Below are 19,144 nucleotides of genomic sequence, written 5' to 3'. Positions count from 1 at the left end.
ACACTGTTGCTGGTATTTTGGCCCATTCCTCCATGCAGATCTCCTCTAGAGCAGTGATGTTTTGGGGCTGACACTGGGCAACACGGACTTTCAACTCCCTCCAAAAATGTTCTATGGGGTTGAGATCTGGAGACTGGCTAGGCCACTCCAGGACCATGAAATGCTTCTTACGAAGCCACTCCTTCGTTGCCCGGGCGGTGTGTTTGGGATCATTGTCATGCTGAAAGACCCAGCCACGTTTCATCTTCAATGCCCTTGCTGATGGAAGGAGGTTTTCACTCAAAATCTCACGATACATGGCCCCATTCATTCTTTCCTTTACACGGATCAGTCGTCCTGGTCCCTTTCCAGAAAAACAGCCCCAAAGCATGATGTTTCCACTCCCTTGCTTCACAGTAGGTATGGTGTTCTTTGGATGCAACTCAGCATTCTTTGACCTCCAAACACGATGAGTTGAGTTTTTACCAAAAAGTTCTATTTTGGTTTCATCTGACCATATGACATTCTCCCAATCCTCTTCTGGATCATCCAAATGCACTCTAGCAAACTTCAGACGGGCCTGGACATGTACTGGCTTAAGCAGGGGGACACGTCTGGCAATGCAGGATTTGAGTCCCTGGCGGCATAGTGTGTTACTGATGGTAGGCTTTGTTACTTTGGTCCCAGCTCTCTGCAGGTCATTCACTAGGTCCCCCCGTGTGGTTCTGGGATTTTTGCTCACCGTTCTTGTGATCATTTTGACCCCACGGGGTGAGATCTTGCATGGAGCCCCAGATCGAGGGAGATTATCAGTGGTCTTGTATGTCTTCCATTTCCTAATAATTGCTCCCACAGTTGATTTCTTCAAACCAAGCTGCTTACCTATTGCAGATTCAGTCTTCCCAGCCTGGTGCAGGTCTACAATTTTGTTTCTGGTGTCCTTTGACAGCTCTTTGGTCTTGGCCATTTTGGAGTGTGACTGTTTGAGGTTGTGGACAGGTGTCTTTTGTATACTGATAACAAGTTCAAACAGGTGCCATTAATACAGGTAACGAGTGGAGGACAGAGGAGCCTCTTAAAGAAGAAGTTACAGGTCTGTGAGAGCCAGAAATCTTGCTTTTTTGTAGGTGACCAAATACTTATTTTCCACCATAATTTGCAAATAAATAAATAAAAAATCCTACAATGTGATTTTCTGGAATTATTTTTCTCAATTTGTCTGTCATAGTTGATGTGTACCTATGATGAAAATTACAGGCCTCCCTCATCTTTTTAAGTGGGAGAACTTGCACAATTGGTGGCTGACTAAATACTTTTTCCCCCACTGTATATCTACAAATTCTAATATGTATTCATTCATTCACCTGTGGATACTTGCATTAAATACAGCTCTCACCCATGAAAACTAGCACACAAAGTCATTGTTTTCACCTAATATTAATACAAGACTCTACTCCAGGATCCCCTGAACCCTGAACCCTGTCTTTGCGGCGAACACGGCACAACCGTGCATCTATTCTCTGATAGGGACGACCCCCTGAACAACAACAATTCCCACCCCAGACCATACGATGATACAACCCAACCGTAATGCCTTCGCCGGTGCAACTAGACCCCCACCCGGAGACCTTCTGAAGACCTGTGCTAGACTGTCCTAGTCAGTCATTTCCCCCAATTTCGAAACTACTACCAATAGTCTGCACCCTTATGTTGACCAGACTCTATTTCGGGGTACCCCTCCCGCCAACAATGGTTTCACATAAACAAATTGAAACTTCACTCTCCTACAGATACTTTTGTTCAGCAACCTCAAACATGACTGAGGTATAAAACAGAAAGGGTAGATGGCCCTTATGGGGCACAGGAGGTATTGGTTAGAAACGAGCTTACCTTCCCACCAAGTCCGTCTCTCAAGGGTGAATCCTTTATGTGAAGCCAATTGTTAAAAAGAGAAATGCTATTGTAACCTCTTTGCAATAATGAATTGAGACCAACGTCTCAAGAGATGCCTTCAGCTGAGTGCATACATTTAGAAAGTTGACCACACATCTTATACTCTTCCCTCCTTTTAGTCACCACCTGTAGGTGTCACCTCCCCAGCTATACATTTATGACCCCAATGAGTTTCCCTTCTCTCCCCCGTGGAATGACCATGGTCCTCTCTTTGTTTAGCTAGATGTCAGAATCACAACCCGTTCATTGTCCTGGGCCTGACCCTGGTCCTAGGCAATTTCCTCATCTGATTAGGTCATCCTTTCCAAATTAGCATACACACAGTTTCATGGTCTAAACTCCATCAATAATCACAGTAGTCATTCACTAAACAGGATACAAACAACCTACAGTTTAACTTGAAACATGTTACATTTGAACAGAATCCATCAGTATTGCTCTTGTCCAGATGGGATAGGGCAGTGCGATGGCGACTGCATTGTCTGTGGATCTATTGGGACGGTATGCAAATTGAAGTGGGTCTAGGGTGTCAGGTAAGGTAGAGGGGCTATGATCCTTAACTCACCTCTCAAAGCACTTCATGATGACAGAAGTGAGTGCTACAGGGCAATAGTCATTTAGTTCAGTTACCTTTCACTTTCTTGGGTACAGGAACAATGGTGGACATCTTGAAGCATGTGGGGACAGAAGAATTGGATGGGGAGAGATTGACTATGTCCGTGAACACTCCAGCCAGCTGGTCTGCGAATGCTCTGAGGAACCGTCTGCTGCATCCACTGCGGTTTATGTTTACATGTACTACCATTTCTTCAAAACAAAGATGTATGGTCTGTTCAAGGGATGTAGCTCAGTTGGTAGAGCATGGCGTTTGCAACGCCAGGGTTGTGGTTTCGATTCCCACGGGGGGCCAGTATGAAAAATAAGATAAATAATGTATGCACTCACTAACTGTAAGTCGCTCTGGATAAGAGCGTCTGCTAAATGACTAAAATGTAAGACATCCTTTTACTTGCGAGGGTTAACACGCTCAAATGTCTTACTCGCGTCGGTCACGGAGAACGAGAGCCCACAGTCCTTGGGAGTGGGCCACGTCGGTGGCACTGTGTTATACTCAAAGCGGACGAAGAAGGTGTTTAGCTTGTCTGGGAGCAAGACGTCGGTGTCCCCGACCTGGCTGGTTTTCCCTTTGTAATCCGTGATTGTCTGTAGACCCTGCCACATAACATCTTGTGTCAGAGCCGTTGAATTGCGACTCCACTTTGTCTCTGTACTGAAGTTTTGCCTGTGATTGCCTTACGGAGGGAATAACTGCACTGTTTGTATTCAACCATATTCCCAGTCACCTTGCCATGTTTAAATGCGGTGGTTCGCACTTTCAGTTTTGCGCGAATGCTGTGATCTATCCAAATTTTTTGGCTTGGGGAGGTTTTAATAGTCGGTGGGAACCACATCCCCTATACACATCCTGATGAACTCAGTCAGTGTATATGTCAGTTATTCTCAGAGGCAACCCAGAACATATCCCAGTCTGCGTGATCAAAACAATCTTGAAGCATGGATTCCGATTGGTCAGACCAGCATTGACTAGACCAGGGTTCTTCAATTCCGGTCCTGGAGGGCCGAAACACCTCTGTTTTTCATCCTCTCCTTCTAATCAGGGGCTAATTCAGACCTGGGACACCAGGTGAGTGCAATTAACTACCAGGTAGAAATAAAAAACGGAAGTGTTTCGGCCCTCCAGGACCGGAATTGAAGAACCCTGGAATAGACCTTAGCACGGGCACTTCCTATTTGAGTTTCTGCCTATAGGAAGGGAGGAGCGGAGTGGAGTCGTGATCTGATTTGCTGAAAGGACGGCGGGGGAGGGCCTTGTAGCCATCCCGGAAGGGAGAGTAACAATGGTGGAGAGCTTTTGAAGCGAGAGTGCTGCAGGCGATGTGTTGATAGAACTTCGGTAGCGTTTTCCTCAGATTTGCTTTAAAGTCCCCAGCTACAATAAATGCGGCCTCAGGATATGTGGTTTCCAGTTTGCACAAAGTCCAGTGTAGCTCCTTGAGGGCCGTTGTGGTATCAGCTTGAGGGGGAATATACACGGCTGTGACTATAACCGAAGAGAATTCTCTTGGGAGGTAATACGTCGTCATTTTAATTGTGAAGTATTCTAGGTGGGGTGAACAAAAGGACTTGAGTTTCTGTATGTTATCACAATCACACAATGAGTAGTTAATCATGAAACATACTCCCGGAGAGTTCTTTATTCCTGTCTGCACAACGTACTGAGAACCCAGCTGGCTGAATGGATGGGGACAGTATATCCGGAGAGAGCCATGATTCCGTGAAACAGTATGTTACAGTCCCTGATGTGTCTCTGGAAGGAGATCCTTGCCCTGAGCTCGTCTAATTTATTGTCCAGGGGCTGAACATTAGCGAGTAATATACTCTGAAGCGGTGGATGGTGTACACGCCTCCTGCGTCGGACTAGAAGTCCACTCTGAATGCCTCTTCTCCGCCAGTGGCGTCTTCGGAGCAGCCTCTGGGATAAGTTATATTGCCTTAGGGGTTAGAACAAAGGATCCAATTCGGAAAAGTCGGAATGCTGGTGAGTTTTGGAAATCAGAGCGCCGGTAAGTTATTTCTGACTATGTAATAACACAAACGTTCTGGGCTAATAATGTAAGAAATAACACCCCCCAAAAGATATATACTGCAACATTTCTTAGGAGCTAGAAGCAGAGCTGCCATGTCTGTCGGCGCCATTATTCAATTGAGCGGAATGTGGTGCTGCTCTTTTGGGAGGGGGAAATCCAATTCTCTTGAGTGTTACAGCTGAAGTCCAAGTTAAGTCCCGAGTCATAGATGCTCAAGTCAAAGTAGTCACACTTTATTTTCATTTTTTGTCAAGTTGCAAAACGTGCAACTCGAGTTATACTCGAGTCCAAGTCACGTGACTCGAGTCCACATCAATGGGCAACAGTAATGACCATAACAAAATGACCGCCCGTTCCCTGCAGATTCCTTGGCCTGATATGACTCTGTATAGAGACCTCCTGGGAAATGGAGGGTCATGCTGCTTTGGTTAGCATATATTCTGGCCACAGCACTGCCTCGCTGCCCCCGGGGGAAAACTGAAAATGTGGATAATGACTCTCCCTACGGCCCACTTGAGCCGATAACATCACCGTGCCCGTTTCACTTATGCCCAATTAGCACTGGCACTAACCTGACATACTGCCCGGGCAACTGGAGGGCAGGGCAATACCTCTCAATTAAGCATACTGACATACAGTGAGGGAAAAAAGTATTTGATCCCCTGCTGATTTTGTATGTTTGCCCACTGACAAAGAAATGACCAGTCTATAATTTTAATGGTAGGTTTATTTGAACAGTGAGAGACAGAATAACAACAAAAAAATCCAGAAAAACGCATGTCAAAAATGTTATAAATTGATTTGCATTTTAATGAGGGAAATAAGTATTTGACCCCCTCTCAATCAGAAAGATTTCTGGCTCCCAGGTGTCTTTTATACAGGTAACAAGCTGAGATTAGGAGCACACTCTTAAAGGGAGTGCTCCTAATCTCAGTTTGTTACCTGTATAAAAGACACCTGTCCACAGAAGCAATCAATCAATCAGATTCCAAACTCTCCACCATGGCCAAGACCAAAGAGCTCTCCAAGGATGTCAGGGACAAGATTGTAGGCCTACACAAGGCTCTTTGGCATCAACTCAACTCGCCGTGTTTGGAGGAGGAGGAATGCTGCCTATGACCCCCAAGAACACCATCCCCACCGTCAAACATGGAGGTGGAAACATTATGCTTTGGGGGTGTTTTTCTGCTAAGGGGACAGGACAACTTCACCGCATTAAAGGGACAATGGACGGGGCCATGTACCGTCAAATCTTGGGTGAGAACCACATGGCCAAGGCAACAAAGGAGTGGCTCAAGAAGAAGCACATTAAGGTCCTGGAGTGGCCTAGCCAGTCTCCAGACCTTAATCCCATAGAAAATCTGTGGAGGGAGCTGAAGGTTTGAGTTGCCAAACGTCAGCCTCAACCTTAATGACTTGGAGAAGATCTGCAAAGAGGAGTGGGACAAAATCCCTCCTGAGATGTGTGCAAACCTGGTGGCCATCTACAAGAAACGTCTGACCTCTGTGATTGTCAACAAGGGTTTTGCCACCAAGTACTAAGTCATGTTTTGCAGAGGGGTCAAATACTTATTTCCCTCACTGTATCTCTGGTACCTTGGGCTAACTACCCACTTTACTCCTGAATATCCAAATGAACTCCTAGCCCCTACTCGCAGTACTGCTGTATACCTGAGGAGGTAATCTAATAGATTGAAGCGATATTGAACTTGCTCCACATTGCCTTCTGATAGGCTTGGTGGAATTTTTCACCATATTGCTTGCCATCTAATCTTTTCAGGTCTATGTGCTTACGGAGTAGGGACTAAAGGTTGACTTGGGATTCAGCATTCATTTGCCTCTCTGGACTTATTTTGAGTCCGATGTTTAATAATGATTGAAGGAATGATCCTCCCAACAAACTGAATTGTTATACACGAATTGTCATCCAGCAACAATGGCAGCTCTCTGCTTTTCACATCAAACAGTTTCCCACCCACCCATCGTGGGGTTTAGACTGAGGCTCTTTCCCCCAGTGCCTCTGATGGTCATTCACAGCTGTATCGCCTGATACCCTGGTCTTCACCGGTAATACCACCCAGTTCTGCAGAGAACATTCCAGGGCCTCCACAATAGAGCCGTTGAGCCAATAGAGCAGTCTCTTTCCGTTGCGGTCTAAACAATGTCTTTTGAGAGCCACTGTGTCCTCCATGACTCCACAGGCAGCCTGGAGCAAGACTGTCTGCTTTAAACCTTTAGTCATGGAACCCAGGCCAGTATAAGCTGTCTGGGAGAAGTCTAGACTTGACATGAGTGGGCTAAGCTCTAAGCTGTGTCACCTGGGTTTGACAGATGCGCACAACACCTGTACCTGTCCTGAACTCACTACGGTCAAAATTAGAAAACTAATTGATTCCCACTTTGGAACATTTTCAACAGAATCTATATAAATGACAGATTAGATTTTTAAAAGTGCTGTATTTTTATTTTGTATTTCTATAATTGTAAATCGACTTTGTGTCCTTAAAGCGCTATGTAAGTACCATTTATTATATGCAGAGATCGCTCCGCCATTTCCTTGTTGCTAAAATTTGAATAGTTAGCCTAATTTCAGTTTGACGACAACAAGCAGTGTACAGAATCATTGTACCATCTAAAACGCTGTGAAATATATTTTCAATAACTAAAAATATTGTGTTTTCAGCTGTTTGAAGCTGGTGTCCACTGTAAAACCTGATAATTTAAGTTTACTCATGGTTTGAGGAAACCGACTGCATTGTACCATTTGAGTTAGAATTTATTGAGTATACTGTACTGACAATGTTTGAGTAAGCACAAGTGTTTTTGTTAACTGTACTTGAATAAACAATGTAAATGTAAAAATACTATTGAGTGAAGCTTAAATAATGTTAAATTTACTTGAATAATTGAGTTAAGTGTACATAAATTATCTTGTCGACTTTACTGCAATATGTCACTTTTTGGGTGACCCCACCAAATTCACATAGAAATGTGTTAGAAATCTCTAAGTCTAAGAGGCGGTAGATGTGTTCTATGTGCGCTATTTCTATGCTTCCCGTCAAGTTCCATTTTTGCGTCTTTCGGTTTTGTACACCAGCTGAAAATACAATATCTTTGGTTATGGAAAATATATTTAATAGCGGTTTAGATGGTACAATGATTCTCTATACTTGCTTGTTTTGTCACAGAAACACAGAACTATTATAATTTTAGCAACCAGGAAATGGGGGAGTAATTTCTGCATAGTGCATCTATAAACATGCAATTTAATTGTAACAACCCTTTTGAGTGAAGTTGACTTGGACACAAATGAGTTAAGCTTACTTACACATGAATGTGCTACTCAAATGGTTTAAGGAAACCAAATGCATTAATCCTATTAAGTCGCAACAACTCGACACTCTCTTTAAGCCAATTAGGTTGTGGCAACTCAATATACAGTAATTTCATAAGAAATCACAAACACTTGTATAATGGTGAGATGGCACAAAGACATGGTCTTGTATAAAAATGTTTATTAGGAAACAATATTACATTTTCTTTTTCAGAAATGACTTCTAAAACATGCTTCTATGCTTCTAAACATGAATAATATCAATGTTTTGTTTCAGTAACAAACATATCTAATGATGCAAACAGTGTTTCCTGAACAAGCATAGAGTGCAAAGGTTCACATTTTTAAAGACCGCACAGTTTACTGTAGCAACTCCACCTGGGGTCAATTCCTTTTCAATTCAGTCAATAAAGAAAGGACATTTTCCTCTGCCTCCTATGAGAAAAACATTTAATTGGAATTGGACTTTCAGTTTACTTCCTGAATTAAAATGGAGTTGACCCCAACCCTGACCTCCACTGGTACATTGCCCCAATATCAATTTTGACAGTGGTTGGCCTATCTGTGCAGAATAAAAGATCATGGTGACATGCTTTTTCCTATTGTTCTACAAAGGCCTGCATAGAATCTGTGCAATACAAACAGCCAATATTCATTGGGAAAATCTCAATAGCATTTCCTTGATTCCTCGCATCCTCTCTCCTTGATTCCTCATGTCCCCCAATGGGTTTTGAGACTGAGGCGAGGAGAGAACACAAGGAATCAAGGAAGTGCAATTGAGATTCTGCCAATGACAAAGAACAGGTTATTACAAAGCAAAGACATATGGTCTATCCTCTGAATCTCAATTGCATTTCCTTGATTCACTGTATCCTCGCTTTGCCTCCTTCTCAAAACCCATTGGATGAGATGGTGAGAGGTCCCTCCCCCCCTGACCTTCTCATCCATTGGGTTTTGAAAAAAAAGATGAGGAATGCAAGTAGACAAGGAACTGCAATTGAGATTCTCCCCTAGGTTATCGTCCCTATAGGCATTCATAAAATTATAGATGTAGGCATTCATTTATGGGGCGGCACGTAGCCTAGCGGTTAAGAGCATTGGGTCAGTGACCGAAAGGTCGCTGGTTCGAATCCCAGAATAAGAGCGTCTGCTAAATTACTAAAATCTACATTTGACAGAGTTCATTTTCTGTTCCTACTTCAAACCAAATAGTCTTGACAATTTTATGTTGTACTGTATTCTAGATACAGCTCAACATAACAGTTCTTACTGAATCCAACCCAATGTCTTGTGGGGAAAAAATTAAACTCCAGCCTTAAGCCACATTCTTAATGTAGACACACAGACAAAGTGTGTTTTCAGACGGTGTTTGTCATTTGGTCAATGTCTACATATCATCAAGTCATTCTTAAGACCCTTTATCCTTGGCTTCAATTTCCCATCTTCTAAACAGAGCAGGATTTTCTGAATGAATTCGAAAGTGTTGGACCGTTCTTTTGCAATAACTGAGATGTAGAGCATAGATCAGACAGAATATTACCAGTTAAGCATCAGCCAGTCTGGGGAGGTCGGTCACCACAACTTTACTTTCCAGGACAATGGAGATCTTGAACGGATTTTAGTGGACTTGATTTTCGGCATTGTCACTGACCAATTGTAAGTACGGCTACTGGTGCGTCACCAAGCTCTGGCTAGTCAGAATCCTCTGCGTGAAATACACAAATGCACTTGAGATGAATACTAGACAGACATGTTGTATAGCAAAATATTTCACCCTGGCTATATAAAGTTAACGCCATAACCACGTGTATGAGGGCGAGGGGTGGGTTAATTCGGAATGGGCACAATAATCAACAGTAACCAGAATTACAAAAAAACCTACCTTGGTTGTTTAAAATACTTCCTCACGCAGCAACACAGGAAGAGAACAGTGTTATGCCTTGTGGACATCATGTAGTTCCTAGACGGATACATAATGAGAACCTAATGTTATGACAGGTTTACATCAACACAATGTCATTGCTAAAAAGTGACAAAATATCCACCAGAGAAACATTTGTGTGTGTGTGTGTAAATACACTGTACAAAAATTATGAACGCAACATATAAAGTGTTGGTCTCATGTTTCATGAGCTGAAAAAAAGAAATCCCAGAAATGTTCCATAAACACAAAAAGCTTATTTCTCTCAACTTTTGTACACTGGAGTATGCTGTGCTGAGGAGTATTTCTGTCTGTAATAAAGCCCTTTTGTGGGGAAAAACTCATTTTGATTGGCTGGGCCTGGCTCCCCAGTGGGTCGGCCTGGCTGCCAAGTGGGTGGGCCTATGCCCTCCAAGGCTCACCCATGGCTACACCCATGCCCAGTCGGGAAATCCATAGAATAGGGCCTTTGTGTAAAATAAATTGTTGTGCAATTTTATCTGCGACTCAGGACAGAGTTAACACTACATGCATGTGTCTGCGGTTTGAAAAATGATAGAGCGAGACCATGTACTGATGTCGGTTTGCCAATGTCGTCTTTTAAGTTCTGAGTGTCATGGGGAAAATCTAAATTGCATATCCTTGGGTCCTCTCATCGCTTCTGTCTCAAAACCCATTGGAGAAGGTCAGGAAGGGGACCTCTTACCTTCTCGTCCAATGGGTTTTGAGAAGGAGGCTAGGATGTGTGGAATCAAGGAACTTCAATTAAGATTCTCCCCTGTACAACAGTTTTGACTAGGTGGGAATAAAGCTACAACCGTAAGTGCCTTTTTCGTAGCAGGTTAAGAGAATTAGGTTAAGGTTAGGAAAAGGGTTAGGGTTAACTAAAATGCTCTCCTAGCCTGCTACGAAAAGGCTCTTCCGGTCGTAGCTGTACTTCATCTAGTCACAACCCTTTTGAAACAGGCATCTCAGATATATTTAATTCAAAGCTTACCTTTTCATTGGTAGCATGAAGTCTAGACAAGCAACATCCTTCAGTCTGGCATGTAGAGAGAGAGTTTCAATATAATGTTACTGTTCTTATACTGTAGTCTTAAATGGTAACTAGTCTACAATTTCAAGTGCGCGTCGAACATCTCATTCCAAAATCATGGCCATTTTAATATAGAGTTGGTTGCCTTTGCTGCTATAACAGCCTCCACTCTTCTGGGAAGGCTTTCCACTAGATGTTGGAACATTGCTGCGGGAACTTGCTTCCATTCAGCCATGCTTCCATTGCTTCCATTCAGAGCATTTGTGAGGTCGGGCACTGATGTTGGGCGATTAGGCCTGGCTCGCAGTCGGCGTTCCAATTAATCCCAGAGGTGTTTGATGGGGTTGAGGTCAGGGCTCTGTGCAGGCCAGTCAAGTTCTTGGCGCAGATCTCGACAAACAATTTCTGTATGGACCTTGCTTTGTGCACGGGGGCATTGTCATGCTGAAACAGGAAAGGGGCATCCCCAAACGGCTGCCACAAAGTTGTAATGTAATTGTATGCTGTAGCGTTAAGATTTCCCTTCACTGGAAGTAAGGGGCCTAGCCCAAACTATGAAAAACAGCCCCAGACCCTTATTCCTCCTCCACCAAACTTTACAGTTGGCATTAGCATTGGGGCAGGTAGCGTTCACCTGGCATCCGCCAACCCAGATTCGTCCGTCCGACTGCCAGATGGTGAAGCGTGATTCATCACTCCAGCGAATGCGTTTCCACTGCTCCGGAGTCCAATTGCAGCGAGCTTAACACTACTCCATCCGACGCTTGGCGTTGCGCATGGTGATATTAGGCTTGTGTGCAGCTGTTCGGCCATGGAAAGCCATTTCATGAAGCTCTCGACGAACAGTTATTGTGCTGACGTTGCTTCCAGAGGCAGTTTAGAACTCGTTAGTGAGTGTTGCAACCGAGGACAGACAATTTTTACGCGCTACGCACTTCAGCACTCTGCTGTCCCGTTCTGTGAGCTTGTGTGGCCTACCACTTCACGGCTGAGCAGTTGTTGCTCCTAGACGTTTCCATTTCACAATAACAGCACTTACAGTTGACCGGGCAGCTCTAGCAGGGGAGAAATTTGACAAACTGACCTGTTGGAAATGTGGCATCCTATGACGGTGCCACGTTGAACGTCACAGCTCTTCAGTAAGGCAATTCTAGCCAATGTTTGTCTATGTTGATTGCATGGCTTTGTGCTCAATTTTATACACCTGTCAGCAACTGGTGTGGTTGAAAAAGCCAAACCCACAAATTTAAAGGGGTGTCCACATACTTTTGTATGTATAGTGTATGTTATCCCCATTACTGTTCATAGACTTAATTTGTGAATTTTAGCTTAACATTTCACATCCGAGCAAAAGTTATTTGTGTCCACTTCTGAAAATAAGCACATTTCATTAGAACATATAAATCCATTTCAGAATTAGTTTTTAACCTCATGTTTTTTCTTCTCTCAATGTGCAATTACATTCCCTTCCTGTAATACTGGCAGTATTACAATGTAGTCAGGCAGCATTGCTCTCAGAGTTTGCGTTCCGCCATTTTGTGCACCTCCGCCACACTTTGCAGGTGCTGGCAGATATGTAGCCTGTAGCGGCTATCCAACAAGCTAGCTAGCTAAGTGGCCTAGTTACATATTGCCAACAAGCATGGTTTGGCATTTATTTTTCTAACTACAAAGTCGTACTTCCATCATCACATATCAAACCAATATCCTTCATTGCTTTGTATTACAGGGCGTGGGTTGGCTAGCTAGTTATCTAGCTTATCTATTGGTTAGCTAGCAGGTGCCTGGCAGGAGGTGCGTTGTTGCACAATTCGAATAGGAAGCTTAGGAATTCTCAAACTATATCACGCAAACAATGGTCAAATATTACATCCCATAACTATCTAACGTCAGCCAAGTAAAGCGATTTGAATCACCGTGTGAAACCTCAGCCAGCAGTGTGCACTCTGGTGTTTTGTAGCTTGTGTGTGGGAAAATAAAACGGTGCATGGGCATCCTTTCAAGTCCAGTTAGCCTGCATTTAATTTCCAGCTTTCATTCATTTAAATGTTTTACTAATAATGGCAGTAGCTGATCTTGATTTAAACTGTTATGATGGAATGTTAGCCCTGGCTTGCCTGCCTGTTAGCCTGATTGCTTTCTTTCTAGATTATGCTTCAAAATTTGACAGATTTAACACTCATGATACAAATTAACAATTAACTTTTTACCATTGAGAAAGTATCCACTTGTCGACAATGTTTGATACACTAGCTATGGACATCATTTCAGTTTGAATTGTGGCGTTTGTGTCGCCATGTTGGAAATAATCTTCGAGAATGTGCCTTTGGGGAACGTCAATGTAGATGTCGGACTGAATCAAGGTCAAACTATTACCTAAATTGTACACACTTTGCTCTATCAAATTACACTTAATCTGAGTACATTCTACAATAATTGAATAACTACTGAGGGAAAGTGAGTAAGGTTAACTTTTAGTAACCTTGAGTAAATTGTACTTAATTTGTTTAGCAAGATATGTTAGGTTTTAGTGTACAACACCGAAAGTACAAGATGGAAAAAAACGAAATTTAAGAACGGGAAGCATAGAAATGGAGCACATAGAACAGACACACCGCCTCTTAGACTTGCTTTCAAAGCAACTGACAGCTCTATAACTCACATTTCTATGTGAATTTGGTCGGTTTGCCCAAGACGTTATATATTGCAGCTTTTAAGATCACAATAAACACACAGTTCAACAATCAATAGATAAAGCAATGGCATACCGACTAGTAGGGTTGGACGGTATCCAGATTTCCATACTGTTCCTGTATCATTTACATTTACGTCATTTAGCAGACGCTCTTATCCAGAGCGACTTACAAATTGGTGCATTCACCTTATAGCCAGTGGGATAACCACTTTACAATATGTTTTTTTTCTTTCTTTGGGGTGGGGTAAGGTGGGGTAGAAGGATTACTTTATCCTTTCCCAGGTATTCCTTAAAGAGGTGGGGTTTCAAGTGTCTCCGGAAGGTGGTGAGTGACTCCGCTGTCCTGGCGTCGTGAGGGAGCTTGTTCCACCATTGGGGTGCCAGAGCAGCGAACAGTTTTGACTGGGCTGAGCGGGAACTGTGCTTCCGCAGAGGTAGGGGGGCCAGCAGGCCAGAGGTGGATGAACGCAATGCCCTCGTTTGGGTGTAGGGACTGATCAGAGCCTGAAGGTACGGAGGTCCCGTTCCCCGCACAGCTCCGTAGGCAAGCACCATGGTCTTGTAGCAGATGCGAGCTTCAACTGGAAGCCAGTGGAGTGTGCGGAGGAGCGGGGTGACGTGAGAGAACTTGGGAAGGTTGAACACCAGACGGGCTGCGGCATTCTGGATGAGTTGTAGGGGTTTAATGGCACAGGCAGGGAGCCCAGCCAACAGCGAGTTGCAGTAATCCAGACGGGAGATGACAAGTGCCTGGATTAGGACCTGGGTTATACGGTATTACCAGCAGTGCACACAAGGGGTGCTATTTCTTTCCAAACAAATGCTAATAAAGTGCTAGCTAAATGCTAACATGCGCAAACGAGCAAACTAAATGCAAGGACAGACAACCCAGCTCATAAAGTTATTCAACTATCTCAAAAGGCTATTCACACTTTATCCAGGAAGGGATTGACTAGTTGTGTCCGAATACCCATACTTGAGTCCTAAATAGTAGGCAGTTTGAGTATGCGGAAAAAAATGAGTTTAATAGTATGCGACATTTTGAAAATCGTATGGTTTAAATTCCAGGATATTATACTCATTTCGGCTCTTCATCTAGTAGATGCACACTTTACCACAATGCATTAGAAGAGGTGGGCTGCGAGTGATAGGCCCCAGCCAACAACAACAAGAACTAGGCTACTTAATTGGGAAGTTGCCCGAAACTTCTGCCGTGGTGTTCAAATATAGTAGTTTTTGTTCTTTTTTTAAATGATCACGAGTATTGCGTCGTAGGCTTCATCTTTTGAAAACGGAAAAAGTGTTTTACCCAAAGTGGTTTTCTGTTCTCACAGAAAAGTGTTTATTGTTCTCTTGGCCTTCATCAGAGCTTTTAAACTAAATACAAACCATTTCTGAACGTGTCCTAGGCTGTTTGATTTAATTTCTATATGTTACAGCACTTTGGTTTTACTAATAAGTATGTTGTAATGGACCCAAATTAACTGTTTCAGTCTTCAGTGCGTTTTTAATATGCTAGATGGGCTATATGGTCTAGTACGATATAGGTTGAATGTGATGGTCTGCCTATAACCAGCCTGAGTAGGCCTATAACTCCATTCCTATTCTATTCAGAGTTTAGAGAAATTAATCAAATAGGAAATTAGCTATTATCATGCTGGTTAATGCGATTTTTGAAAAATCCACCTGCACTTTGCCCCACCCGACCTACTCAGCCAATAAGGAGCTGCTACTGCGATGAGGCCGTGGCATACTGCATATTTTTTACTAAACAGTACGTGCTAAATAGTATGTGACGATGAGTAAATGGTATGCAGTTTAAGTATGTAGTATGGGTATTGGGACACGGCCACTGTCTCCGCTGTAACCAAGAAGCTTGCAAGCTAGCCACCTATAGTTAGCAAACCAAATGCATAGCTGGAGACTTGAGCTGAAGAAAATGTATTTGGCACATCTTAGCTAGGTAACTTATAGTTTATAAGATATATTTAGCTGGCAAACATTAGTAGTGAATTTCAAGTGTAACTTGATCAACTCCCTTGTGTTGCTCAACAGTGGATAATCACATCACGTTTGCTCCATGTGCTCATTCTAAACAAACATACCGCCTCAATATACTTTTTGTGAGAATTTAATTTTTTTGTACGGTATTTAAAATTATACTGTTTCAAAATACGCTGGTATATTGCCCAAGCCTACCCACTAGGGGAACACAGCTCAGTTCAATGTCAATGTAATGAATTTCAAATTCCAGAAACTGAAATCTAAAGGGCAATAAGAAAATACAGTAGGTCTAGGACATGATTTTTGACAGTATTGTGATCAAAACAGTCACGGTCTCCCCAGCAGTGACTGACTCTGTGATTTAGAAACGATATGTTTACACATGTTAGTTGGAATGATGGGAATCGGTATGCTCAAGCAAACGGAGTAAACTGATTTTCAAGCCTGATGATGCAATAACATGTTCGTATCTGAAACCTCTAGGGCTTTATCTAGCTCAATTGGTAGAGCATGGCGCTTGTAACGCCAGGGTAGTGGGTTCGATCCCCGGGACCACCCATACGTAAAAATTTATGCACACATGACTAAGTCGCTTTGGATAAAAGCGTCTGCTAAATGGCTTATTATTATTATTTATCTAAAGCTGGTTTTACTGTGTACACAAGTGGTTAAAGTGCTTTAAATTGAATGATTCTCATTTTAAAAAATTGTTTTATCTTTCAGGGCGACCATTATCGTCACAAGCTCTTTCCTGGATGCCTTTCAGAAGGTGGCAGATATGGCGACTGGAACAAGAGGTAAAAGGCAGAGATGTGTATCTACTGTGTTCATCCCTTCTATAACAACAGTAGATGACTTAGACAATTCTAGTTTGAAAGGGGAGTCAACTGTTCTTCTCATGTGGCATGAATTGCTCTTTCACGTAATATGGTGCAGAGTAGGTCAGTCGTTTTTTTTTGTGGTGTTTTTTTTTGCTGTGGTGCTTAAGCTACTACTGAGTAAGTATTTCAGTGTGGTTCTGTGTACATCTATGAAGTTCTGAAGATTTGCAGGACAGTTTGGAATTTGTGTGTGCGCGCACTTGTTTTCGGCTCATGTGCTTTCAGTTAAGAACATAGCTCTGAAGCACGATACAGTATCGGTATAGGCTACCCGCTGTGATACTGTGACCAAACTCCCCCCTCTCTCCCTAGAGATCAAGTGACACAATCCATTATTAATGAAATTATCATTGCTATTATACAACATGTATAGTGGCTTTTAAATTATTCATTTTGTAACCATTTTAAAATGTTAGTGCCAGTTTCTGTCAGGCTGACTTTCTGTGAAGGATTACAGCCATACCCCTGAAAATCAGCATTGTTTATTAAAATTGAAGGGGAATCCTTCCACCAGCTGTTTGGCTACTGGGTCAGTGCATTATCACCATGTCGGATACTCAGCTACAATTTATGAACTGCTCTTTGCACTCAAGTGGAAAAACTGCAGCAACAACATTGGGCACCCTCAGCCAGGCCTCACATCATCTACTGCATGAACAATGAAAGCTGGTAATGCTACCTCATTCCACCTGAGATAGTGTTACCCCCCAACTCCAGTTTGATGGGACATGCAAACAAGACTATACATTTACCCATTCTTCTCTACGAACCAGGCCCAGGGACGGAAACTCTTAACTGTGAATATCGCCAAAAAGTTTTGATCTCAAAATAGGTAATCCACGTGAATCATGTAGATCTGTAAAAAAAACAATGAGTGCACCGAAATCCACACATTTGGATAGATGGCCTACTCAGAGATGCTTCAAAGGTAGGATGCATATGCCTAATCAATGTACAGTGCATTCGGAAAGTATTCAGACCCCTTGACTTTTTCCACATTTTGTTACGTTACAGCCTTATTCTAAAATGGATTAAATAAATAAAAAATTTACTTGATCTACAAACAATGACCTTAAATACCTTATTCATATAATTATTCAGACCCTTTGCTATGAGACTCAAAATTGAGCTCAGGCGCATCCTGTTTCTATTGATCATCCTGGAGATGTTTCTACAACTTGATTGGAGTCCACCTGTGGTAAATTCAATTGATTGAACATGATTTGGAAAGGCACACACCTGTCTATATAAGGTCCCACAGTTGACAGTGCATGTCAGACCAAAAACTAAGCCATGAGGTCGACGGAATTGTCCATAGATCTCTGAGACAGGATTTTGTCGAGGCACAGACCTGGGGAAGGGTCTGATGAAACCAAGATATATAAATATATATAATTTTGAATCCTCACCAGTTTGCATCCCTGCAGGCAGGCAGGCCTCCAACTACTGTCAGTGTCACTAGCCATGACCTGGATGGGTCTGCTGCTGGTTTTTCTTTGTTTCCGACAGTGGAGTTACTTGGCACTTGCTTTGTATTCAGCTCTTTTGTTATAGCTCCCCTTTTTTAAATGATTTGTTACTACATGCTCTGCTTATGTTCCTGGCCACTATGTTGAAGTTAGAAAGGAATGCACATTTACATTTACATTTTTTACATTTTAGTCATTTAGCAGACGCTCTTATCCAGAGCGACTTACAGGAGCAATTAGGGTTAAGTGCCTTGCTCAAGGGCACATTAACGTCATTTAGCAGACGCTCTTAGCCAGAGCGACTCACAAATTGGTGCGTTCACCCTATAGCCAGTGGGATAACCACTTACAATTTGGGGCGGGGGGGTTAGAAGGAATACTTTATCCTATCCCAGGTATTCCTTAAAGAGGTGGGGTTTCAAATGTCTCCGGAAGGTGGTGAGTGACTCCGCTGTCCTGGCGTCGTGAGGGAGCTTGTTCCACCATTGGGGTGCCAGAGCAGCGAACAGTTTTGACTGGGCTGAGCGGGAACTATGCTTCCGCAGAGGAAGGGGAGCCAGCAGGCCAGAGGTGGATGAACGCAATGCCCTCGTTTGGGTGTAGGGACTGATCAGAGCCTGAAGGTACAGAGGTGCCGTTCCCCTCACTGCTCCATAGGCAAGCACCATGGTCTTGTAGCGGATGCGAGCTTCAACTGGAAGCCAGTGGAGTGTGCGGAGGAGGGGGTGACGTGAGAGAACTTGGGAAGGTTGAACACCAGACGGGCTGCGGCATTCTGGATGAGTTGTAGGGGTTTAATGGCACAGGCAGGGAGGCCAGCCAACAGCGAGTTGCAGTAGTCCAGACGGGAGATGACAAGTGCCTGGATTAGGACCTGTGCCGCTTCCTGTGTAAGGCAGGGTCGTACTCTCCGAATGTTGTAGAGCATGAACCTGCAGGGAGCGGGTCACCGCCTTGATGTTGGCGGAGAACGACAGGGTGTTGTCCAGGGTCACGCCTAGGCTCTTCGCACTCTGGGAGGAGGACACAGCGGAGTTGTCAACCGTGATGGCGAGATCATGGAACGGGCAGTCCTTCCCCGGGAGGAAGAGCAGCTCCGTCTTGCCAGGGTTCAGCTTGAGGTGGTGATCCGTCATCCATACTGATATTTCTGCCAGACATGCAGAGATGCGATTCGCCACCTGGTTATCAGAAGGGGGAAAGGAGAAGATTAGTTGTGTATCG

General features: G+C 43.3%; 1 protein-coding gene across 3 annotated transcripts in view; it reads left to right on the top strand.

Moving 5' to 3' along the window:
- The window catches only part of LOC121578303 (protein MTSS 2-like), a 140,670-nt gene that overhangs the window by 17,614 nt on the left and 103,912 nt on the right, over positions 1-19,144 (top strand). For all 3 annotated transcript variants that reach the window (XM_041892587.2, XM_041892588.2, XM_041892591.2), the window contains exon 3: positions 16,294-16,367. In XM_041892587.2, coding sequence (XP_041748521.2) covers positions 16,294-16,367 — 74 coding nt within the window. The remainder of the gene's footprint in view (positions 1-16,293; positions 16,368-19,144) is intronic.

This window comes from Coregonus clupeaformis, chromosome 12 (genome assembly GCF_020615455.1).
Source record: "Coregonus clupeaformis isolate EN_2021a chromosome 12, ASM2061545v1, whole genome shotgun sequence".
NCBI lineage: Eukaryota > Metazoa > Chordata > Actinopteri > Salmoniformes > Salmonidae > Coregonus > Coregonus clupeaformis.
The sequence above is the reverse complement of the archived record's forward strand: the minus strand, read 5'-3'. Positions and strand labels throughout refer to the sequence as shown.